This window comes from Astatotilapia calliptera, chromosome 18 (genome assembly GCF_900246225.1).
Source record: "Astatotilapia calliptera chromosome 18, fAstCal1.2, whole genome shotgun sequence".
In the NCBI taxonomy this organism is placed as follows: Eukaryota; Metazoa; Chordata; class Actinopteri; order Cichliformes; family Cichlidae; genus Astatotilapia; species Astatotilapia calliptera.
In genome coordinates, this window is record NC_039319.1 from 26,671,896 (window position 1) to 26,698,407 (window position 26,512).

The window sequence follows — 26,512 nt, forward strand, 5'->3', positions numbered from 1 at the left end:
ACCAGCAATGCAATGCATATTCAACATGTATATTATCAGAAGGAGAGGTGCTATTTGAAGAATTTACAGGAACATTTTGAACCAGTAGATGTTTGAAAAAGGTGGAAAAGGTTTTTAAAACTTCATTTTGATGCAATTAGCAAGTTTTGTGTGTCTGTGTGTGTTTTGTTTTTAAGCATTTTGATTGGGGATTTAATACTAGAGCCCAACTTATACAGTTTTAACACTGATACCAGTTGCACTGAACAAACTGTGCAACATCAACACCTTTCTTTTTATCTTTTCACTTTTAAATGCTTATAAAGGGCGATACAGATAGATCAGCAAACAGCTGGTATAGCCTGATGATGTTGGTCTGCCGATGAGCTCTGTTAAAAATGTTCTGTTTTTATGTCTCCATAACTGAATTAAAGCTAATTTAAGTCATGCTTCAACATAACTGTCCAGAGGTGTTTCAGAACAGTTGCTGAGTGGTAAGACTTGCTTCTGGAAGGACCGTGCTTTTGTCTTGTTTTTCAAATGAAAATGAGAAAAGTGGGATAAAAAGTACAACCCAATCACATCAGATTCCCAGCGGTCACCATAACGTTTTCTGCTATTAAAGAGTACAGTGTTAATAGGAGAATCTTTAATGTTTACTGTATACAGATGTTTCACATTTTTGAAATATGAAAAAGACTGTTTGATCACTGTGACACGACCACACAAGGCTGAGCAGACTTCACATTTTTTATTTTCTGATGAGGTGTGTGATGAACTAGAAGTAGTGTTTTTTTTGTTTGTTTTTTTCCAGGTTGTGTGTATGATGTGAAAACTGTTTCGATGATCAGGTGTTGTCTAAAAATTATGAAAAAGTGTATCAAATTTTGAAAGACATGTTTTCTGGTGACTGCAATCTTTAGCACCTCGTATATGTTTGCTTTACAACTGAATTATTAGGCAGATGTAAATTTCTTTTGTTCCCCAAATATTTATTCTGTGGGTTTCTGAAATGCTGCTTAGATGCAGAATATTGAATCTTCTAGCTTCCCATACACAAGCCCTGCTGCACCAGTTTTCCATAATACCTTGTTTGTTCTTGTATTTTCTTTTTGGCCATCTTCATCATGTTGTTTTTGTCTATCTGGGACATTGAAAGTGCAAAGTAGCTTTCACTAGTAGCAACAAACATTGCACAACATAAATTGACACACAAAGGCAGCTGTTAAAATTAATTTGGCTTTATTGCGTGCCCTGTACATACTGCAGATATTCTCAGAAAGTTCTGTTACAGTGACACCTTGTGGCCATACTGCAGCTCTGCCACTCCACTCAGACCATGCCAGGAGATATGCTCTGCATTAAAAACCTCTCACAAGTTTAATGTATCCAGCAGCAAGTGCACACTCTACTCAGTAGCTCGTGTTTCTGTAAACCTCTGTATCCTCTGGCACGGCCTTCGGGCTCTCACTGTTCTCGGTGTTGTTGAGATGGTATGAAGTACAGATTTTGGATATACAAGGAGACACACAAGGGGAATAAATTTTAAAACACAAAGGTGGTGCAAAATAATGCAGATTCATTCATTGGGTGGAGACATACAGCAACAAAAAATGAATACATATGACTCAAATTAATCTACTGACTGGTGGTTCTATTAACTAATAAGAAAAAAAAGATACAGGAAATTGTTGGTTGATCACACTCAGGATTTGTTTACTTGTTTATTCAGCAGCACAAACATTTCTTTTCTTGGGTTTATGGTCTGATTTCTTCCAGTATGGTGAGTTCCATTCTGGACTGGACTAATTCATTTAACATCTTACTTCCAGCTGTAATCCCGGTTTTTATCTTTATTATGTTGGCAATTCAATAAACTGTTTATCATCCAGATCCATTAACATAAATTGTTATATAAAACTTAAACAGAGAGGTTTTCCATACAAGAAAGGCGGAAATCTCAGAGGTCTTTGCCTTGTCTAACTGCAGAAGTGAAAAGTAAACTACAAATGAATGAGTAGACTTCATCTTCCGCAAGCAGTAGCTTAGGCAAGCTGCAGTGCTAACAGTTCCTCTGCGTTATGGCCATCAGGGAATACAGACACAGCAGTCAGACCAGTCTACAGGCGCTTTCCGTTCTCTGCATCCACACAAGCTTCCTTGCCCGTGAGCATGCTGACCTCTGTGTCTGAACTGATGCGTCTGTTCACTCTTAGCCAAATAAATAGAAAACACGGAGAATGACAGATGGAAGGATAAGCCAAACCAGGTGTGTTTAAGTTTGACGGGAAGTGGAGTCATATTTCCCACGTTATGACGACGTTAGTGTTGTTTCCGTAGGTGCTGGAGATTCCGTGGTGCTCGTGGATCCTGCCTCTGTGGGGGCTGTGGCTTCGGTGGCTGGATTAATCATGTGTGCTGCTGTGACAGTAACTGAAGCTGGAGGGGCGGCAGTGGAAGTTGGCAACATGGGAGTCAAACCCTGAGAGAGGACAGGAGGCAGCTGGGAGGGCAGCATGGTGGGCAGAGGAGGCAACGTGGCCAGGTTTGAAAGGTTCAGGGGTGGGAGTGGAGCCAGAGATGGGACTGTTGAAGACAGATAAGAGAGGATAACTGAGGTGCCTCCTTCATGTTAGTTTTTTTTTTTTTTAACTCAAGTTAACTTTTCAAACACAGAACATTTTCACTTCACCTTCTTTTTAGCTGCTCTGTAGAGATTTGGAGAAATAAAGGGTCACAACACACGCTGGCATGAACATGTTTTTACCATCACGATCTGACTACAAACCATCTCCTGATCACACTCAGCTGCCTAAATGCAACAGTGCGTTTTGCTCACTGAACAGACTTGAAGCAGTTTACCCACAAGACTTCTTCCCTGGTTTGGTAGTAATTAAATAATATTTCATTTTCAAAAACTAAACTGATCCTTTATTCCATAAGCTTAAAAGCAAAGACTGGAGTAAAGTCTTCATTACCCACCTGTCATCCCTGCTGGTGGCTGTAAGGTGCTGCCGCCTGCTAGTGACACACCACTGAGATCTAGGACTGGCAGGTTGGGAAGGTTAGGGAGCGCTGTTAAGCTACCTGGGAGGGGTATCAGACCTAGAAATGCAAACACATCCACACAACCACCATAATCATTCATGTTCTTAGACTTCCTCAGTCTTATGTACACTGCTCTTCAGAATGCGTGCAGCTTTAATGCAGTAAACCACTCTAAAAGGTAAAACTAGGCACAAATCACAACTAAAAAAAACAAAAGAAATAACAAAGCACTATTGCCACTGATGTGAGCAAAAAAAAGAAGGCTCAGGGGAGAAGAAAGGGCAGGGGGTAGTTGATGAGGCTTTGTAAAGGAAAGTCATTCTGAGTGTGGGAAACGTCAACATGAATATGTTCACTGAATGTGTGTAATGTGTACACAAAGACTTGTGTCTTTATTGAGGAAGGGTGTGAACCTTGCTGAAATCACCTGGTAGCGTGGTGGCTGGGTTCAAGCCGGCAGTGGCAGGATTCAGCGGAGGCAGAGGGGTGAGTGAGGGGTTAGTGGAGGTGGGCAGAAGAGGGACTGTAGGCAAACCTGAATTGGAAGAAGAGAGACATTAAACATTAGATGAGAATATTCCTGCCGTGTATCAAACTTAAAACTGGTGGATTTAACAAACGTCTGTGAGTGAAAGTGCAGACATACCTGCCTGCAGCTCGCTGGGCATGGTGGGTGGGGCTGAGGAGCTGATTGACAGGGCAGACAGTGACCCTTCAAGGCCAGAGGGAACTGCAGGTGCAGCAGGAGGAGGGGTGACTGCTGAAAGTTGCACCTGCAGAAGGTAGACATTTTCATTGAATCTATTGAAAAACATAACTGTTCTCTCCAACAGGCTGTGTGCATGCTAAATGAAAACAAACACTCAAACCCTTCCAATGCCGTACCTGCACATAGACCAAGTAATTTAAGCGATTGATAGTGGGTATCGATTTATAGCCCCACAAACTCCAAGACACAGGTACAAAAAGTTTCAACAGAGTCATACTTAAGCAGCTTTAAACTGCCCTGTTTTTTAAATAAATGTGTACATTCTGACCTCAGTAAATCCGTCTTTCAGTGGACTGACAGGCTCACTGGAAGAAGTTCCAGGGAAACTGATCTTCTTCCCCTCCTCAAACGGCCGGGTGGGAATCCTGTGGAGGTATCCATAGCCGATCCCACAGCCAAGGCTAGAGAAGGGGAAAAGAACACTGAGAATCTAAAGTGTTCCCCAGTGAAAATCATTTGACATCCACCTGGTCTGAGACCTTTAATTTACCACCTTTATGCTCATGTTTTAAAAAGAGATTTAAATCGGCCTTTTTATTTATTCTCATTTTGGCTCATTTGTTCAAGGACATCATCATTAATAAAAATAGCTGACCTTACTTGGCTGATAATATTTATGCATTTCCATTTTTAATCATGTCAGATGCAAATAAATAGGACGCTTATTTTGAAAATACACAAATTCCAACAGGAGTCTGTGTATTACCTGCCCTCTCCTCCCCAGGCAGTGTTAGGTGTAATAACAACCTCTCTGCAGTTGTCAGTGTCTGTGTTGTACACATACAGTTTCAGGCCCTTCCCCTCGTGGCTCTCTATTAGAGAAAAGAGGTCCTCGGACTGCAGAAACAGGAGGACAAGAAGGTAAATCTTCAGGAACTAGTAACATTGAGTGAAAGCAGCAAGAATCAAGATAAGTATGGGTAACCAACCTCATTCATAACAGTATCGGCTCCAATTATATAGTCAGTGTGTGGCCGCAAGCCAGCAAGGGCTGCTGGGGAATTAGGCTCCACTTCCTATTAGACATAGAAAAATTACTGCTGTATCACACAGACGGAGATGATGCAACACACAACCTTTGTGGCTACCTACCAGGACATGCCACACGTTCTCATTGGCTCCCTCAAAGCTGCAGAAGCGAATGGAGACACCGAGCAAGCCCTGACCCCCCCACAGGTTGCTGGGGGTCACCGTGGCCTCCCGCAGCTCCAGAGTCTTTGAGGAGTAAACTAGCATCTTCACTGGTTTCTCGACATGGGCTTTCAACAAGTCCTTTAACGTGTCGTTGTCCTTGTTCTGCAGAAAATGAAACAAACATAAGTAGAGAAAGGGGCAACGGTGAACTGTAGCCTTCCATAAGGCTCTTATTTCATCCTGCCAGCTGCAAGTGCTGCATTTTCTCACCAGTCTGGTGTTGTTGATGGAGACGATGAAGTCAAAGAAAGGCTCCAGCCCTGCCCGGTGCCCAGGCGAATTCTCTTGAACCTGTATGAAAATGAGGGATATCCTCAGCTGCTAGGCTGTGATGCTTTATTGAAATTCAAGTTTCCTCCAAATAAATCGCGCTGATCAACATGCAAACTAGTCATGACTCAACTGGCTTACAAATGAGCAACTTCTAGGATACAAAGACGTCAAATCAGCCTTTGATCTGAGTTACCCTGTATACAAATACCACTGTGTGAAAACCATAATCAGGATGGGGGTCAATCCTACTCATCCTACACTCATGCTATCAAGTCTAGCCTCTGTGTTTGCTATTTTGATATCACTGTTACCACTACTGGACGACAAATACTAAACGCTCATTTTAGCTCACTGGTCGATTAATCAAAGGCTAAGCATATGTAAACAGGGTAAAAAGCCCTGTGCACAAGATAAGTGTCTGATAACGGGTCTATTACTAAAACTAGCTTGGCAGCTGTCATTCAAATTAGCGACGTAGCATCAACTAGCCCTACGGTTTCTTTGCTTTCAGCAAGCATATTTAACTAGCTGAGCAGCAGGCATACACAGACACCGTGATTAAAGATGCGTGTTGGGTTGACACAGCTTTAAACTACACATTTCCCAGACGTGGTGGTTTGCTGGACTGGAGGCCCCGGCAGTCATCCCCGGCCTCAAGTCAACACATACAACCGGGAATTCTTCGCCTCAGACCGGAGGCTAAGCTAAGAGCTAAGAGCAGGCTATAGAAGCTACAAACTCACCCGGAGGACGTGGTATCCCTCGGAGCCTCCTCCCGGTATCTCCACACTCTGCGAACCACCCATACTTTTGCTCTTTTAAGGCCTTTTTAGTTTGGTTTAAGGCCGCTTGTTACCCAGCGAGTTAAGAATCCTTAGTACTTCCACTCACCGGGTACACGTCGCCAAACGACAAGCGAACTGATGCGCATGCGTCATTACGTGGCAGGAAACAACGCCTTTTCAAAACTTTGAAATTCCTGTCGGTAATAGCTAATTAATATTAACAAGCCTCTATAGTGACAGACAGCAGCACATAAAATCCTAAACGAATATTCGTTCACATTTAAAAGAAAGATAAAACTGCAAAATGACTGTCACATATATCTTGCCTTTTTAATCTTACAATTTTATTTTATTTTATTTTATTTTAATCAAATTACATACATTTAGATTTATTCAGCACTCTTAGTTGCCTTTGTATGAAGTTGTGTGACTAGGTTAAGAAACCGGTCCTCATTTAAAACTTCTTCCTATAATCTATCTCTGTTACAAGTCTCTTATCAAATGCAGGCAGCGTTCATGCTCTGCTAGTTCACTACACCTAACCTACAAAAATCATTAAAATGTACCTGTAAAAATCTTTGTGTGCAAACTGGTTCAGTGAAAGCTGCGAAATTCATTATCTTAAACCCCCCCCCCCCACAAACAAACAGAAAACAGAAAAAAAAGCAATCGACCAAGAAACTCACACCACTGATTCATTTAGAATTATTTAAAATAAGTTCATCTTATTTGTGTATAGCCTGCTCACACATAATAAATATTTAAATAAAATAGACTGAGTTTTGCTGTTTGTTCCTATATCTATCAAGGCACATTTTGTAATACTTTGTAAAGTTCTTAATTATGGTTCATATTAGCTCTGTCACTAATCTTCCATATCCCCAAGATGTGTACTTACACAATTTGAATTAATACACAGTTGCTGCTTCTTGAGAGCAAACTTGACTAGAATATCTTCAAACACAGATGTAAACAATCCTCAGCTCTAATCATTCACATGTTCTTCACACGTCCATCATTCAGTCCACTCATGGTTCTGTACACCATGGGTGTCAAACATAGCGCCCGGGGGGGGGGGGGGGGGGGGGGGGGGCAGTCATCCAATCCAATGGATGTTACTGATTAAGACCTCCTCCACCGCCATTCATACTGCACCAAAGTAATTAATCAATAGGTGAATAAAGATGTTTAAAACACAGAGAAGTTCCTGTTTCCGTTTTTTGTGAATGAATGTGAATTACTCACCTGGGCAATGAGCTAACAGAATTTTTTCTGCAATTTTACTCATTTATTGATTTGTGCTGACAGATTTCTTTCATTTACAGCATTTCTTCATCGTGCAGAAAAACTGAGATGCACTGTTGAAATTGCACTTTTTAATATTAAATATGACTAAATATGTAGTTAAACGTCTTTACAGTGGCAGACAGGTTTTTTTTTCCTTGTTCAGCCCACTTAAGATCAAAGGAGGCTGTATGCATGCCACAAGCTTGGCCATAACATTTCCTCCCATCACCCTCAATCGCCATTTTTGGTAGAGCTGTAAATAGCTTCATGCTCCCCGCCCATGTGAAGAAGGTTATTCCCTGTTTCTCTCTTATAGAAAGACATGTAATCTTATTGCAAGGCTCCTCTGTCTCATACACAATAAATCTGACATGCACTCAAAAAAAAAAAAGGTCATAATTAGAACAGAGCTAGATGTTTTCTAAATGGCTCTGCTAGTAAATTTCATATAAACTGGGAGCCTCCTCTAAATTACATCAAGACTTCTTTTAATTCTTACTTTGCGCATGCAGTGACACTCTGTGGATAAATACAGTGGTAATGCACCGTGCTGTAATAATCTTTTTATGTTATATTGTTGTTGTTTTGCTCATTGGTTATTTCACTTTATATGCAGGTTTACATATTCATGCATGTGTGGCTTCTTTTGGTTTATGTTATCGTGCAAAACTGTTAATAAACACATTTTAATTACATCATGAATTTACTTCCAATGTAGTTTTGCATTTCTGCATTAACATGAATACATGGGCTAAAACGTGAGGTCAGTCTTTACCCCTGAAGCTACTTTTCTATTGTTACACTGAGCTGCTTTGAATTGCAGTGTATAATGAAGCTTTTTATTTCCCAGCCTTTACAGGGCAGAGGGCAGTGCTTTTGCTTTGGAAGGAGGAGTGCTTTATTGACTTTAGCTTACATTATTGCCTTACTACAGGCTAGTGGTGAGATCCACATAACTGACTTGCTTTTATCTTTTACTGTCGGTATTTTTTATAGCTTAAAGTTGATCGTGGCAGTGATGCTTGCTCATCTGAGCTTATTTTAGCACTTGCCACCTAATAATTTATGGTGGCTCAGTAGTCAAAAATATTGACATAATGTTTCTCCCTGAAAGACAGTGCGTCTCCTTTTAACACTGCACATTGTTGCTTTTAAATCTTAACAGATAATGCTGTTTCCTGTTCAAACCACTCACTCTGTTGTGTCATACTTCCTGCTGAAAGATGTGAGACTTAATAAGTGACACTTCCATTCACCACAGCCGCCTTGCAGTGAAAAACTCTTAAAGCCTTAATTGGAACAGAATGCTGATGCCTTGCCTGTTAGATGCTATCTGTCTTTCTCCTGTAATACATACCAGCACATTTAGTGAAACCAGTTGAACTGGCACGAGCCAGAGTCATGCAAATGCTAATGTAAAACCTAGTAAAAGCTTTCTTCTATATAAGTAGGGTTATGAGTTAGTCTAACTCTAGGGCCTAAGCATTCTCATACTTATGTTTTTATTTGTACATACTGAAATTCCTTCAATTAGAAGGAGCACTATTAGAAGCCCTTTTCACAAGGTATCATTATCATGTGCTGTGTGTTGTGGCAAAAAGTGATTTCCAATGTTTCTGTGTATTTTTTATATGTATTACCTTTACGTATGTTGGTAAATAGACTTCGGTGAACAGGGTTTACAAAGGGGTTATATATAGAATTAAAAAATTATCTGTTTTTCAAGTATCTTTATTGTACTTACATTATAACCAATCCGGTCCTTTATCCCCACTTAAAATATTTTTTACTGAACTATTGTAATATTTGCTGCCATTTCTGCTGTTGTCTTGGCCAACTTACTCTTACAAAAGACATTTTTAATGTTAATGAGATTTTTTTTTTAACTGCATAAATAAAGGTTATATAAACGTCACTGCCAAAAACTGATTGTGGCTTCAACGTTTTTACACGAATGTTGTTCGTGGCTCAAGATTACTTTATGTCATCCATTAGGGATGCATTTGATGTATATTTCACATATTATAGCCCAACAAGTTACTTATAGCAGTTTAAATACGAGCAATCAGTTTTTGGCAAATACTGGAAATCAGTTTTTGGCATACAAGCATTTTTTGGCACACCATCGGCACAGAGTCACCACCAGAGGGCGCCGGGAGCACATCTCCATGAATAAGTGCAGCTTCACTCCGGAGTTTCTCCTCTCGGTTTTTTACGTGCTCTATTCAGAGGTTATGAAACACCGGAAGCATTGCATTTGTTTCTTCATGAAATGGGGCCTTAAATAGACTGAATCAGACTAAATCGTAGCTTAATAAAAGGCATAGAAAGTAGAAAGGTGGAAGGATTTTCTTTTAAAGCAAAATGAGTATAAGAGAGGAGGGAAAAGTGATGCAAAGAGCAAGAAAAGAATAAAGATGAGAAGGAGCTGGAGAGAAGGGTTTCACAGCCAATCCGACACACAGCTGGAGGCCAAACAAAGCTTCTGGAGGATGATTAGGCAGAGAGGCAATAATATATACTCTCTCTCTCTCTCTCTCTGTGTGTGTGTGTGTGTGTGTGTGTGTGTGTGTGTGTAGCTGCTGATAAAGGCAGTTTGTTGGGAGAATGGGATACTTTGGAGTAGGGACACAAATGAAATGTCATTTTTCAGGGTGTTCTTTATTTTACTTTTTCAATAAGCCACACAGTTTCATGTTCTCTTTATATTGACTTTATTAAATAGCTTGTTAAAGATGTTATGATTCTGTTAAAGTGCCTACTGAAAATTTGCCAGGGAAACATTCCCTTAGAGAGCTTCACATACAAGAGTTACTTGTCACATTACACACACACAGATTACTTTAAATATGATTTATGCAATTGTGCCATTCACATATGGTCCCTAATAAATACTCTGTTAACATAACTCTTATACTAAAACGCATCCATTTACAATGGAGGAAAGTAAGGTGAACATGTGCAAAGACACTAACAGGTACCTTTGTACAAGATATTCCATTGAGCTCCCATCACACTGAGAATACAAGTAATATGTGTAACAATTAATATACTATATTATAGTAATGCATTAGGATTCAGACAGACGCAATTCTTCGTTCTTCCCAGTCTCAACGAGAGAGTACATTCTCACATCCTTGTGCTTCTCACTAAAATAAAAGACCGGCGCTGCGGCCAGAGGATTATAGAGCTTTCATTCTTAATCTCATCAGAAGGCCAGTCAATCATCTCAAAACATTCGGTCAAAAAGACTGACAATCACAAAAAGAAACACACATATAGAGATTGCATCGCAGTAAAAGGTCAACAGGTAACGTTTTACAAACACCTAGTCTATAAGAAGTTCTACATGAAGGACGATGGATTGCTGCGTTCCCGATTCTCTCTTTGGCTGACGATATCACTTTAAATAAACTTTACTCGGTTCACTGTGTTACAGCGTAACACGCATAAAGATACATGTACAATAAAATACCTGAATCTGCAATCACCTGCGGAAATGCAATAAATATTTTGTCTCATTCCCATATCATCAAATATGAATATATTAACATTGGTTTAAACACAAATGGGCATGATGTGACTGCAGGGAACGGACAACGAGCCAGAGTTTTACAACTTAAAGGTTGTCACAGACCTACGATAGCTTTAAATGGGGATCTTCTACGAGGGAAACTATTGCAGACTGTAGCTCTGTCGGATGGTCCGAAGTCGTGTAACAGCTTGACACTTAACACAACCTGTAACTATGCTGAGCACGTTAGCTTATTTTTAACACAGTGCGAGCCTAAAATACGCCGCTGCGGGGCTTTGGACACCGGGTTCAGGGGAAACAGGTCAGAGTGCTGAGATCAAACATATGTACAGCTGAAAGCACCACCATATTGTGCAGCACATGTATGATACAGCAGAATAACTTGATGATACTTGTAATACTTCGATCTGTTCTTTCCCCCCTTATTTTTCATTAATTTACCACACTCACTCACACACACATTTGCTGTGGCACACACACAAGACATTAAAAGACAAACATTAAAAGACTGCACACACACACACTCTCTTTCACACACTTGTGCATTACAAGGCTCAATTGCACACACAGACATTAGAGCACATTTGCTTTTAAAGGAAACTTCTATAGAAAAAAAAAAAAAAAAAAAAAAAATTTATATATATATATATATATATATATATATATATATATATATATATATATATATATATATATATATATATATATATATATATATATATATATATATATATATATATATATATATATATATATATAAATTTTTTTTTTTTTTTTTTTTTTTTTTTTTTTTAATTTATTTATTTATTTATTTATTTATTTATTTTCTATAGAAGTACCTATGTGGGCCAGAGCTAGTAAGAAACTCCAGAGGCTCTCTCATTGCGCGTTTCTTTCCAGCGGTGAAAACATTTAGAGTGCTGCAGGCAAAGGCAGACCGGAAAGAAAGAACCTAAAACGTGTCCTATTATTTCTCGGAATGCAGCACTGTGAATGTTTCACTCTGGCGTTCGCTTTTGCAGTAAAATCGATCACAGACTCCGGGAAGGCCCTGGAGCAGCGATGGCTGTGAGGTCTACAGGTCGTGGGCGAGCCTCTCGATCTCATCGATGAGGAAGTCGATGTCAGACTGGGTGACCGAAGGATTGGAGACGACCATTCTGAAGAAGTTTACTTTATTGCCCTGAGGCTGGTAGCCCACCATGGTGGTCCCTGACTCCATCATCATGGCCTTGATCTTTGGCGCCACCTGTTGGAGTGAAAAAGATGACAAAACAGAGCCATGTATTCCTGAAAGCAATCTAATAATGTGAACATCTTTTATTGGCTGTTTGAAGCTGATCGTGGTGGAACTTATAGTGTGATTATAGTTGTACCCTGTGGAGTTTTTCTCGCCTCTCATCTCCATCTGGCATGCCTCTCAGGCTGGGTGGAATGTACCAGAAGCAAACATTGGTGTGCTGTGGCTGCAGGCAGAAATGAACACGTCAGATACAGATCACGGTGGGTTTTTATTTATTTATTTGCATTTACATACAACAAAATTCTGTTAAACAGCAGTGAATTAACCCTGGTGATTAAAACTGGACATTGGTAAAGGACAAATAAAAAGAGGGAAGCTCACCACTCCGTCAAACACCATCTCATATCCCTCCCTGTTCTTGATCTTGTTGTATAGGTACTGAGACAGATCCAAACACTTGTCAATGTGCTGCTCAAACCCAGTGGTGCCCTGCAGGGGAAAAGAGAAGCCAATAATTACAGTTAAGAACACTCAGTATAGCACTAAATAGCATTGCACTAACAAAGCCATGAAGGTTCTTATTGGCTTGGAGATGCTTTTCTGTCTTTTTTAGCCAGCATGTATGCACCCGTCTGTCCACCCGGCTCACCTTGGCTTTCCACATGAGCCAGAATTTAAAGATGTCCACATGCCGGCCACACTGGATGGCCTTGTCCCCTGTGTCATATGTAACGTCGTATTGTTTGTCTGGTTGGAAGAGGTAGCCAGCGCACATGGAGTTGCAGCCTGCTAGGATTCCCTACAGACAAAGTGCACAAACTGTTAACATTTCCTTTCACAGGTCTCCTGCCCAGGCTGTCATCATTTAGACATGTCAGACTACATGTACCAAGAAAAGCTGATGAGTATGAATGTGCAATATGGATATTCATAGAACTGTATTTTTCATAGGTTATAATGAAGAAAAAAACCCCAAAGTGTAATGGAAATGTTTAAGCTTTTGCTACATGTCTGTGTCAAACTAACCTTACTGAATGAAAGCCTCCATATTGTCTTATTCTGTCTCTGTGTTATCTTTCAGATATACAGCATGTTGATGTACAAGTTATCTTTTATTACACAGTGTTCTAACCGCAGATGGATAACTTGTCTTCATAAATGATTCGATTCTTTTAACTCAAAGAAAAGCATGAAACATGTTTGCTGGTGTGCTGCCTGTACTACTACCCCTTTACAAACATAAACAGAAGTAATTAAGAACATCAATAGCTGTAAAGCTCAATAGCTTTACATATGTATATATATGTGGACCTTATAATGCCAAGTGGCGACCTGCTCCAACGTTTGGATTAAAAAAGTCCCTAAAACTTGTCATCATAAATTTTTAAGGTGAAGTAATAGAAACAAGATACTGTGTGTGTGTGTGTGTGTGTGTGTGTGTGTGTGTGTGTGTGTGTGTGTGTGTGTGTGTGTTCCTGTACCTTTTCTCTGACCAGGATTGCTGAACACTGCAGAGGCACACCCATCATCTTGTGTGGGTTCCATGTGACAGAGTTGGCCCTGCAAAACATGTTGTCAGTGCTATCGTTAGCACGCTGAGGTTTCTTTTAAATAACAACACACAGGAGCTTATCAGTTCCCATGTGCTCACCTCTCAATTCCATTAAGCTTATGGCGATGCTTCCTAGACATCAGCAGTCCACCACCCCACGCACCCTAACGAGATAAAACAGTACTGTTAAAGGAGTGGATGACGCACTGAAGCTCCTGCTATCATCACTACTGCAAACTACTCACATCAACATGGAGCCACAAGTTATACTTCTCACAAATGTCAGCAATCTCATTGATGGGGTCAAATGCTCCATACACAGTTGAACCAGCTGTTGCATTCACAAACAATGGCACATAACCCTGCAGATGTAGTACCCAGGATAGATGAAAAGAAATGTGGTTAGAGATAAAAGTACATGGAGATGCAATTATATTAAAAAAATAAAAGGGGAAAAAAACCCTGACCTTCTGTTTAGCGTCGAGGATTTTGGCTTCCAAATCCGCAGGAATGACTCTCCCTCTGAAAACGAGCAGAGCAGCATGGAATCGCTGTGGATCTACATGTTGCACATACAGTATTCATCAGATGATTTCTGCAACGATTACAAACCTCTCATCCGTGCTGAGCAGGATCACGTTGTCAGTGCCGAAGCCCAGCGCAGCTCCAGCCTTCTTTATGGAGTAGTGGCTCTGTGGGGACACATAGCAGACCAAGCTATCCATGAAATACCTTTGAATTCAAAAAGGGGGGATATTTTGAGAGCTCATTGTTGCTTGACATTTTTCCTGCTCTCTGTCAAGTTGTCAAATTCAAAATACAAAAAAACTAAAATAATGAATTAATTGAAACAGCCAGTGCCCTGATTTAAACAGACCTACTGCTTATTCCCTGACTTTGATTAATCTACAGTCAATGAAGTAGCTTATCTGCATTGTTAGATTACCTGAGATGTACAGTGTGTGTGTGTGTGTGTGTGTGTGTGTGTGTGTGTGTGTGTGTGTGTGTGTGTGTGTGTGTGTGTGTGTGTGTGTGTGTGTGTGTGTGTGTGTGTGGTCACTTACATGCTCAGATGTGAAAAGGACAAGGCGGGGAGCAGCAGACATGCCCTTGGTCTTCACCTCTGGGAAATACTTGTACCGTGCGATCATCACACTGTACATGTTGGAGATAGCACCCCCTGTTAAGCACACCGCACACACATCAGTACCCTGGACAGCAGCACACAGTCTGTGCAGTGTACATCCACGTGGAATATTTGGACCAAAAGTCATACAGTAATATGAATATTGGCTATACATGGGTAGTGTGATTTACAGACCGACCTGGGGAAAAGAGGCCGTCACCCTCTCCGTTTGGCCAGCCAATCATCTCTCTCATTTTCTTCAGAGTCAGCTGTTCCATCAACACAAACACCGGGGCGATCTCATAGGTGAACCTGACAATCATAACACCGAGTAATGAATGCAGCACATCATTCAGAGACACTGAGCATTCTTATGCACTCGTAAGGCAGAGAGTCCACAGACTCCCCCAAAACACACACAGTGATATTCATTGTGTGTCCATATTATTCATTAGTCCTTCTATAATTCCATCTGCAGAGCACAAAAGTGGAGCTTGTGCTGACTGGGCTAATTAAAAAGTGGCCGATATGAGTCAACCAGCAAACATTCATATTCAAATGCCTCCTAAAATCACTCAGTGGTTTAATTAAAGCACACAAAGCTCTGATGGATATCTGTCAATGGTGCCGATCTCAGCGGCGACTCTGAATGGGGCTGATGTGATGGCTGAGAGAACTCGCGTGTGTGTGTGTGTGTGTGTGTGTGTGTGTGTGTGACAGAAGGACAGGGAGAGGGAGTGCTTTAAAGAGATAACAGCCAACAGAGATAACAGCCTCTGTTGGCCCCAGAATATAGAAAAAATGAGGGAGAGCCTATGCCTATGAATTTCATTATTTCATTAAAAAGATGAAAGAGAAAAGATTCAAAAACAACAAAAAAAGAAGTAATCTTCACACTCTTGAAATGAGCCAACGCTTTTAAAGCTTGATATGTGCCTGACCTCTCTGTCAGTTAATAAAAGATAAAACGACTGTTATCTCCACGAACAGCCACCAACAAAACTCCTGGAGAAGCTAAAGTGGGTCAAATGTGTCACAGAAAGGAGGCCTGAGCTTTTGCTCTCTTTGCTAAGTGACATTTCACTGCTTCCCACACGCACCCTTAACGCTGATCCCTGTTTACCCCGCTTCTAATGAGGCCAGTTACACAACGCTCCTCCACCTCCATCGCTGTAGCTTCACCCATCACCCAAATTAGAAGCAGCGTTATCTCCACGTTTCTTCGATTCCTCCCTGTCTTTTTCCCCTCCCCTCAAATAGCTATCTGCACAAGGGCTGAGGTTGTTTTTTGTAGTTTGGTAGAAAGGGGGAGGTATAAAGTCTGCGAGCAGAGTGAGATTTAGGGAAACAATGCAATGAAGAGAAGTGTGACAGAGGACAACAAAGGAAGATGAGGGGATGATGCAGGGTGCGCACAGAAAAGCACGCAGCAAAGCAACATCATGAAGCACGCACAACGCAGAGGCTGAGTGACAGAGAACAAAAACAAAGAGACAAAGAGAAATTGAAAAAAAAATATGAAAGATGAAGAAAAATAACCAAGGAGGCATTTTTCTTGTGTAAATATTTCTGCTGATGATTTTTAGCTTTTGTAAATGCGCTGGACTACTCTATGACTTCTGGGCTGTGACTATGATTTGCTACACCCAAGGATAACACTTCACTTTTCAGTCCCTCACTGGCCTCATCTCACCAATTTAGTGTCCTTTGATATAGTGGAATTATGGTTTATATAAAGCAGACTTAATAACCTGGATGTCTCATATTCCTTTCTTCTCAAAACTCATCCCAGCCACAGGACAAAAAAAAGGTACAAAAAACCCCAGTCAACCTTTTTAAAATTCTCCTTCTCTCTGAGTCATTTCACGCTGTAATGGCAATAATGGTGATCATTATCACAATCAGAGCCAATCATTGGTCTTTTCAGGGTGAAAATTACCCCTCAGTCACCTGCCTGTCCCCAGGGACAGCCCCTAAATGCCCTTATTATCATCATCAAGGGCACTCAATGTGTGCGTGTAAGTGTGTTTATGGATGTGTTTGTGTGTGTGTGTTTGCGCGTGTGTCTGTATGTGACTAACCCTCTGACCCCCCATCACCACCACACACATTCCTCTCAGCCCCTCAAAGGACCACTGAGTCCGTCTGTACCCACGGGGACAATAGAGCCGGAATGAGCACTCCGTGGGGAGCTGCGGCAGCCAGTTTCCACAATGTAACAGGGTTTTCTGTGCAGCCGGAGGACATTGTGTTTCAGTGTGGGGCCCAGCTGGCCTATCTGCTAACACCAGCTCACAATGAGCCTGTAGTCAATGGACTGGAAACCCTAGCTGCTGTATCTGGGACAGCCAGAGCTGGTGTGTGTGCATGTGTGCGTGTGTCATTATGAAAGCGTGCACAAGCGTGTGTGGGAAGTCAATGGCCCCGTCTCTTGGGGCATTCTTCCAACCAGGAAATGAGATGGGAAAGTTTTTCTAAGAAGGTAGTTTCCTATGCTAATGTTTTAATAGAAATTGGACAAATTAGGTGTCACAGTTTTCTTCTAGCCTTTGCTTTACTGTCCTCAGAAGCAAGTTTGGACAATATTCTTTTAGGTCTAAAGTGCATTGTCTTGTAATTAATGTTTATTCTGGGTGACCTTTTGTGCTGCACTCGTCCTGTTATTTTCTGCAGTTATGTGCCAACCCTTTCACCAAGTCAGACTTATGCAGGTGTGATTTTTGCACTTCACTGGAAGTTCAGTTCAGTTTTCTCCTATCTATGAATGCGGCAAGTCTGAACTGAGACTGAAGTCACGATACAAACATCTGTATTATCATATCATAGTTTCATTGTGATTGCCATATGAAGCTGTTAATGACTAGTTAAAGGAACCCAGTCTGTAAGAAGCTGTAATGTTTAAAGGTTGTTTGGGTAATGGGTGAACTGTAAATATATACAGAAACCATGCAGTTTATATTTTCTTCATGATCTAATAATGACTACATGATCGAGCCTTAGCTTAAAACAATCCTCATTCTTTCGTTATTATCTCCTCTAAAGAAATAAAAAAAAACCCTACATAAATAAAGCACTCCTACCAAACCTCAGCTGTTTTTGACAGACCTTAACTGATTTGTGTCTCTCACTAATAAAACAGCTGCAGAATAAGTTGATTAGCTGATTGCCTCTTATTGTATTCTGTAACATTTCCCATTTCCAGCCTCCATTGTGGCATTTTGCAGCTTTTCTTTGTGTTATGTAACAATAGAATTTATTAGCCTTTGACTACTGACTGCTGGACAGACTAAACAGGTTATTTGATAATGACTGCTTTTGTTGTGGATAACTGGGGGTGTTTTTTCCACACACTTCTGATATTTCATACGTAAAAAGTTGAATCATTTCACTACGAATATTTTTGGAAGGTGAAATTATTAATATTTTAAACGTTGCTATTGATACACATCAAAATCTAAGAAAATCACATGAAAGTGACATTGCTATAAATATTAGGCTGATTATTGCTCAGTAAAAAATGTGGATGAACTGACTGTGGTCGTCTGTATGAACCTCTGTGAGTGTGCTTGTGTTTTGCTATAATTTGTCACCTCACTCCAGTAATCGTGTCACAGAGTTGTGGCTTTTCGTTCACAGCATGTCTGCGTCAGGATCTGTGTGCTGAGAGCGTGTGCAACTGATGTGGGGTTCAGGCCTTCTCCACTCAAGCTGGGTGAACATGTAACTGTGACCTGAGATCAATATGCAATCTAACCACCCCCTGGGGCTTGGTGGTGTGTGATATACACACAGTATAGCACTGTGCCAGACTACCATCTGTCAATACAGGGGGAGAAAACACAAACACTTTATATAATCGGGAGGCCTCCTTTGACCAGTGGTGGAGTGAGCCCAGGGGTACATCATAAGCACTTCCGCAATGCTAATATATGATGATGACTAGAGGCTATTTCCACTGGCCTACAAACAGGAAATATCAGTTGTCCCCCTGTGAATTGTATAGGTGTTTCCCTTCTATACATAAACTGTGTCAGGCACTCGGTACAGAGAGCGTACTGTGTGACTTACATGTTGGTGTTGGCGGTGGAGGTGAGCCACTCTCCAGCCAGACCAATAATGTCTAGGCCAGAAGATAACTGGTTAAAGAAGCGTGGGTGACCTAAAGGGAGAAAAAAATAATACAAAATAAATATTAAAAAGTTCAATAATGGGTTTAAATTCAGTCATCATTCAGGTTTCATTTTGTATTTCCATGGCCAACCATAATAGCAAAGGGATCTGACAAAGCGCTGCTCAGTGGGCCATAACAGCTGTATGACAAGCATTTAGACTCTCACACACACACACACATATACACACAGTGACTGTGTGTAGACCTGGAGCCTGTATGCAGTCATGGATACATGTACACTGTGGTTATGGAGGTGCCTGCCTCACATAATAAACAGAGTAATAAAAAGAATTAACAATAAAAATGAAATAACAGCTGTGACAAAAGAAATGAAAGGTGTGTGGTTTCAGCACCGCCGACAGCTCCTCCAGCCCACAAACTAAAAAAAACAGCCACAAAATGTTTTGAGAAGAAAGAGAGGGAGAGAAAAAAGTGCTACTGAGTTGTAGACACAGTCAGTGACTGCCTGATATATAAAACCCGGGGGACAGTTTGAGCGTTGTCGTTTTTAACAGCTTGAATCAGCCCGTGTTAGGATCCCCTCAGGCGACACATGCTTTAATAAGTCGGGGGGTGGAAAAAAGGGAGGATGTGAAGTGAATTACCAGGGGTACAATACATATGGCAGTCATCTAAATAGGCTGTGTACTCTGCGAGAAATGGCCCATTCTCTAATAGTTTGTGTCACATTCAAAATCCACACACTGAACATGTGTGGATATTAACAGAGATGTAATGTCCTGCTTTATTACTATAATGTGTGTGGCAGTAATAAGGTGCAGGACTACATCTCTCACTGCTGTTTGCTTTCAATGCAAAAAATTAAAAGTTAATTGCATCTTCGCCCACATCACACATACCAATCTCCTCTGCCATCAAAAATAACACACACCTCCATGTGAGTTACCCAAGCACATATACTAAAAAAAACAAAAAAAAAAACAAAACAAATCTTTCCCTGTTGAGGTAGGTTAATGTTTCCTCCACGATGAAGGTCGTCCCAAAGCCCTTACCTGTGCGGACGCCATATTTGAGCGTGTCTCTGCAGTCCACCAGGATCTGCTCCAGGGACTCGGGCTGGTCTGACAGCTCCAGGTTGAAGCCCTCGATCCCCTCCAGGAGCTGGTGAGGGTGGTGGAAATCCAAAACCTTTGTAGACCGGTCGAAAGTCTTCTTGACATAGTTGGTAAGGATGTCAACCACCTCCAGCAAAAACTGCATGGTGGGCTCTTCTCCATTTTTAGCCGGCAGTAGGTCTAAAAGAGGCGTGGGAAAAGTAGGGGAAATGAAGCCATTTGTGATTCTGGGAGCTAATATCTGAGCACGTCAATCGATTAGCTTATCTTTTGTAAAGCTAATGCACTTTGTTTTTGAGTGAAATTCTAAAATTCTCTCCATTTTCCCCGCAGTTTCTCGGGCTACATTTCTGTGCTAGATCGAATAAAGACGGCTCCATAATTGGTCTTAGGTTTTGGCTAGCAGGCTTTAAGTTGTGAAATAGCCATCAAAACACACAAAAGACATTTCTCAGCAGACATTTTAACAGGAAAGAGTAGGCAAACACTTATGTTTAAGATGACATCAAAATAAATTCTGTTCTTTGAAAGGAAAGTATTTTATATTTAATCTAAGAAAAAAATAGTGCTTTGTAATCTATTTATTCCGTCGCGTTGTCTTAATTTACTAAAAAAAAAACTGATACGGACATGAAAATAGCACAAAATCACGCTTGCGCTAAATTAAGGTGTTAAAATCAGCTTTCCCCCCTCACTTTGTAAGTCACATTTCTGCCACCGGAATATCCAAGTATTTTAGTTCTGCAAGGCTTTTATAAAGCCTCGAGTTTAGCCTCCGAAAGCACGGTTTACATCACAATACATACATGAATAACCCAACCACAGTTTGGCCTCTCGTTCGTTCTGTTGATATTGGCCTAATAATTAATTTTCCTGTAAAGCTCACTGTCATTATCAAGCAAAAAGAGGACAAACGCAGAGATGGCAGACAGACAAGTGAAGACGCTCTTCTCTGTTGTATGTCAAGAAAGCCATGTTTAAAACGCCCGAGTTATAATAATAACAATAATAATGTTGGTGTTTTTTAAGGAAGATCTGGGATAGCGGAAGTGTGGTTTCCTCACCTCTCGCGAACAGGTTGGAGAAGTCGGTCTCGGTACGGCGGAAGCGCGCGTCCCTGTCGCTGTTATCGCACGAGAGCAAGTTCTTCTGGCCCGCGAGCCTCCCCTTCTCCTCCAGGCTGTTGTTCTTCTGCAGGAACCCTAAGGTGTTGCACGGCGAAGAGAAGGAGTTATCACCAAACATCTCCATCCCACTCATAAAAAAATAAAAAACAAAAAGAAAAACGGCGAAATTAAAATATAACAGAAAATAAATTTAAAAAAAAAAGCAAGAAAGAAAATTGAGATTTTTGTGAAATTTTTTAATCAGCCCATAAACAGCCGGAATACTTCAATCTGAAAAGCTTCTCTGTTGGAGGCCAAATTTATAAGCTAAGTAGGAAAAGGAAGCACCCGTGGGTACCCGCCTTATCCCGTGACATCACAGCCTCACCCCGTCAGGAAGCGCCCAGCCAGCTTGCCCCTCCCCTATGGGCGCAGACTGATTGCCTCGGTGCTCAGGACAGGCTGCCACACACAGCCAATAAATATACACCCTCCGAAGAGGGGTTAATGAAGGATGCAAAGTGCCCTGAAGCAGCGTGTCTCTACAGGGCCACCGTCAGATTTTATAAGCTTTTCGCATATATGTGCAGAATAATGCGTGGGCCTAATTGCGCGCCAAAAACACGGGGAAGCCACACGCTCTTTGTCGCTTAAATTAAAAATATATTTTCAGTGAAAATGTTCATTGCTCATTAATAAAGCGTATGAATAATTAGTGGCCACTGCGCGGGATTAAAACGTCATTTAACTAATGAAAATCCGATGATCACTTACTAAAAAACCAAAAACAAGCAAAACAATGTCAGACTTTCTCAGACTTGTGCTGCAGCAAAGCGGTCAATAATGCGCCTTTTGAATGGGTAGAGCTTTACGTGACACTGAATTCAACTTGCGTGACTGCAAATAAATAAACATCCACACTTTCCATCGTGTGAGCCTCTGAAAGAAGCAGATTCCTTTAAGTGATGGAGAAAATAAACGTCACATCCACCCCCTCCACTGTAACAAAAAAGAAAATAGAAAAAAAGGGGGGCTATTAGAGACACTGACAGTAAGCCTGAGAAAAGTGACTCAAGAAATAACCGGATGTGATAGGAAAAGCAAATCGTTACGAGTTATTTTAAGGCACGTTCTGCTTTCTGTTTCCAGGCTTGCCCCGGAGATTTTTCTATTGGTGCTGAAATGGGAAAGACAGGGGAGGGTGCAAGGAGGGGCGGGGGGCCTGATCCGGGGCTCTCCTCAGCAGACCTACAGGCTAATGTCCAGTGACCTTTGGAAGATGGAAACACACACTGACAGTGTGGAGGACGGCCCCGCTCTATCAACCTGTAATGTGGCCTATATTTCTGAGGGCCTCGAAATGAGTAAGATCATAATAAATCGTAAAAGAAAATGTGAACCGGTCAGAAGGAAAAAAAAAAGGAAGGAAAGCAGTCATAACGGAATTCAATATCGAGAGCCATGGTATGTCAAAAAATCTTTTAAAAAATGTATTTCTTTATTTCATTTTCTTAAATAACATCTTCAAGATTAAACCATTTTTTTCGTGGCGAAACAAAACTTACCGCAAATCTTCATCCCCAGTTTCCTTGTGCATCCGTGCATCCACGCGTATTCGTTGGCTAAAACAAAATGAACGTTTGAGTTTCTGAGCGTGGAGACCGCGAGCAAATGTGGTGAGGCGGGTGATGGAGCACAGCGTGCACATGGAACAAAAAATAAATAAATGGAAGCGTGAAGGAGCGACTCTTGGCCAGGTGTGCGACTGTGGGGTGTTTGGGTATATTCATATTTTCTGTAAAGAATTGCACGGACTGTTTTGCTTTGTTGAACTCGGATTTAGCCTCCTTACACCCCCTCTGATCACAAGAGGGAGGGGGGGGGGGGGGGGGATGAGTCTGCTAACACTTCCGATTTGAGTTCAATCAATAGGGACCGACAGTGACCCGCACGGCAAATCCACGCCGGCTCACACACCCAGCCAAAGGGCGGACTGGAATTAACACCCGTGAAATGAGCTCACGGAGGAGGGCAGAAATTAATTGAGTGGATCGCAGTATGTGAGTGGAGCGAGCTGGTAATGTCTCTGGTCTGGAAGTATACAGTAGGCGCTTGAAGCACAAACTTGGAGCGTAGTGCGTCGACGTATACACACACACACACACACACACACACACACACACACACACACACACACACACACACACACACACACACACACACACACACACACACACACACGCCCATGCATATACACTTAGTGCCACACACATGCACATACAAACCGGAGCGTGGACACGCGTGAGCTGAGATGGAGAAGAAAGCCTCAGGGAACAAGATGCAGAGCGCTCGGCGCAAAAAGTGAGAAGCGACGAGGCGAATGTACCTGATGTAGAACTTGCGAAAACAAAAAAACAAGCATTTAAATTTACTGAAGCAATCTCATTCCGACAAAAAACAGCCCTAGGTGCGGAGGCCGAGGCATAAAAACACACATACACGGACACACACACACAGACGCGCGCGCACGCAAAGCCGCCAGGCGTGAGATGGAGCGTGGCAGAGAGATAATGGCAACATCCAGCAGCAGCAGTACGCGAGCAAACAGACAAAACAAACATCCTAGTTTAAAAGGACATTTTCTTGGTTTAAATTTCCATGAAAGAAAAAGTCTGAAGATTTTTTTATATGTTTATTGGCACTCAAGGGCCACAAATAAAAGATTTCGAAATTTTGTATCCGGTAACGAGGAAGGGAAAATAAAGCATGTATTTGCACACCGGACAAAAGGAGCTGCAGGCTATCCCTGTAACGTTTTTCTGAAAAAACAAAAACTGCAATTATTTCCCTGCTTTGGACTGCAGATGGCTGCTCAAGTGTGCTCTAATGGAGTCAATTTTGTGTATGCGACAAAGGCTCGACGTGATTAATTAACCCACAGGTTAATGCACAGGTTTAGATTTTTCTTTTTCTTTTTTAAAAATGAAGCGAATAAAAAGCATGCCTAAACTATGAGAATTATTACAGACAATTCTTATATCAAATTTTTTTGCTTTATCAAGACGAAAGGTGCACAGGATCAAATCTTCAAATCTTCATGTTTTTAATTTTGGGTTGAAACTCATATTTTGAATAGAACAAGTTCAGGAAAAACGCTCCGAGATCGTTAGAAATGCCAGCGCTTTAATGGCGCATTATTTCTGCCAGGTCCGCCGCTCGGCGCGCACCGCTGGTCCGCCAGACAGCGACAGGCAGCTGTGATGGCTCTGTTTTTAACCGGAATGATTAACGACGGAGCCCACACAGCAAATGGCCCGGACTGCACTCTCCTTTATCAGACAGGGAAGGAGGGGAGAGAGACAGAGAGGGAGAGAGAGAAGCAGACAGAGGCGCGTGGAGGGTGAACCTGGGTTTAAACCGCTGTGCTGGCGATAGATCGCGCTGCAGAAGTGTCTTTGAGCAAGGCACCGAGTGGCTTTCACCACAGCCCGAGCGCTCTGAAGACTGAAAACCATAAACACAATTTAGCCTCGGGGAGCCGAAGCCAAAGTGTTGTTAACAGGGAGAGGAGTGTGGGGACCTACTTGTGGTCGGAGGTCTTAAATTAGCTGAGTTGGGGTCTTGTTCCCCGCCGGCGGCTCTCGGCTCAGACGTAGCCATCAGTCCTGTGTTACTTTGGTTTCCGGGTGCGGGAATTATTCAGCTGCAAACAAAACGACTCAGTGTTAGGAGAGACTGCGTGTCGGATTTCCGATAACTGCGTGCAGTTTAAACGGCAGGCCGAGATTTTGATCAGAAAACGCACGGATTTTGCTCCGTGAGTCACCAGGAGCGCTTCATTCTCCCTTAAACGGCTGAAGCCGCGCAATTTGGAGTGAGTTGCGCACAACGCGCAACCAAGACGCACATCGCAACACTTTGGGGGATAAAATGGCTGCATGGGTATAGGTTTTATTTAGAGACACTCTTCGGATTGTGTTGCTTTCAGTCAGCTGTTAACTAACCCAGCGCTGCTGCATGACACAGGTTTACAGATGGGCCACAGATTTACAGATTTGTTTTTTGTTTTTAAGTTGGGAACTAGCAAAAGAAACATGGCTCGTTCTTGCAGTAAGTTCTTGTGGATCGTTAAAACCAAATCATCGTTTAATTTAAAAAGAAAAAAATGTTTTGTTATATAACAGATGACATTTTAAACGACCAAAACCAAAATATTAAAGAAAGAACAGGTAAGGCCCGCGTTTCCCATCGTATAAAATCACCGAGATGATCAGAAAATCAGAATAAAACGAATGCATTAAAATGATACTTCACAGGCAGCAAATATTGATAAAATGAGGTGACAGTGTCCACATAAATAACCGTTCCCCGTTCATGTGTTGGCTCAGTAATCGACATTTCAATTAAGATATGCTTTGAACACCACCCTTACTACAATGTCATCACGAGACAGAGAGGCAGCGAGAGAGGGAGAGAGAGAGAGAGAGGCTGAACAACTAATAAATTCGTTTTGTCTCCCGTCTGGGAATGATTTATGTGAGAATTCTATTATTATTATTATTATTATTATTGTTTAATTTATGCTCTGATATTTTGTCCTCCAAAGCTGATCGCACGATATCAGCGGCTGAAAAGTGGAGTGGTTTAAGCATCTTCCCCCCCAACCTCTGTCTCTGAAGAAACAGACACGAAGGGTGCAGCTGGAGAAGAAAAGAAGGGATCTTACCGGCTCACGGGGCGCACAGGTTGTCGAGTCCAGACAAAGTACAACTTAAATGTTACAACTGCCACCCGAAGGCGCGACAAGAAACAGTCCAGTGGTGGCGATGGCGGAATATCAACAGAGCGCACTGATAAAATCCCATCCGGCGGCGCGCAAGTGACCCTTTCTCACTCAAGAATATTTTTATTCGTTATTTATATCTGAGGATCCGGCTGCCCATTGGTCTCTTCACGCAGGCATGAGTCACAGCCTTGCCTCCCACCCTGACGGCTAATGAAGCTTCCCTGAGTGCTACTGACAGCTGCAATCCACTTTAAGGAACCAAACAAGCAAAAGGAAAAATACCGATGACGTTTACCCGCCCCTGTGTGCGTATATGTGTGTGTGGGCGAGCTCTTGTGTCTCCAGGTGTGGGTGGGTGTCACAGGGATGAGGGTGGAGACTTGAATGTAAATTTGGTTACATAGAAATTGACCTTGGAATGAAACTGCACAGCTGGGCTTTTAAATACCAACAGATACATATTCAGGACATCCGGTCCATCTCCTCATATCTGTTGATTGATTTGGTTTTGGGGACCTGTGGAAGCTGTTAGGTCATTTATTCCAGAATGGACACACGTATTATAAAGCGAGCAGGACAAGC

At 41.7% G+C, this 26,512-nt stretch overlaps 2 protein-coding genes across 3 annotated transcripts; both read right to left on the bottom strand.

Moving 5' to 3' along the window:
* Positions 1-1,204: 1,204 nt before the first annotated feature.
* Positions 1,205-6,211, bottom strand: gorasp2 (golgi reassembly stacking protein 2). The gene is made up of 10 exons (XM_026148810.1): positions 6,007-6,211; positions 5,201-5,281; positions 4,889-5,092; positions 4,726-4,812; positions 4,503-4,633; positions 4,065-4,197; positions 3,674-3,800; positions 3,455-3,562; positions 2,962-3,084; positions 1,205-2,565 (listed from the first exon to the last, which is right to left on the bottom strand). Exons 1-10 carry the CDS (start codon positions 6,067-6,069, stop codon positions 2,291-2,293), a joined length of 1,332 nt encoding a protein of 443 aa, XP_026004595.1. The 5' UTR covers positions 6,070-6,211; the 3' UTR covers positions 1,205-2,290.
* Positions 6,212-11,670: 5,459 nt separating this feature from the next.
* On the bottom strand, positions 11,671-26,222 carry LOC113010476 (glutamate decarboxylase 1-like). Of its 2 annotated transcripts, XM_026149546.1 has the most exons (17): positions 25,871-26,222; positions 24,729-24,847; positions 22,710-22,766; positions 21,103-21,240; positions 19,976-20,218; positions 18,860-18,950; positions 14,991-15,103; positions 14,730-14,845; positions 14,278-14,357; positions 14,133-14,187; positions 13,911-14,027; positions 13,765-13,829; positions 13,595-13,673; positions 12,763-12,912; positions 12,495-12,602; positions 12,247-12,336; positions 11,671-12,119 (listed from the first exon to the last, which is right to left on the bottom strand). In XM_026149546.1, the coding sequence occupies exons 2-17, from the start codon at positions 24,802-24,804 to the stop codon at positions 11,946-11,948; spliced, it is 1,752 nt and encodes a 583-aa protein (XP_026005331.1). In that variant the 5' UTR covers positions 24,805-24,847; positions 25,871-26,222; the 3' UTR covers positions 11,671-11,945. The 2 variants fall into 2 exon arrangements, with proteins under 2 accessions (XP_026005331.1, XP_026005332.1); XM_026149547.1 differs by lacking the exon at positions 22,710-22,766.
* Between the last annotated feature and the right edge of the window lie 290 nt (positions 26,223-26,512).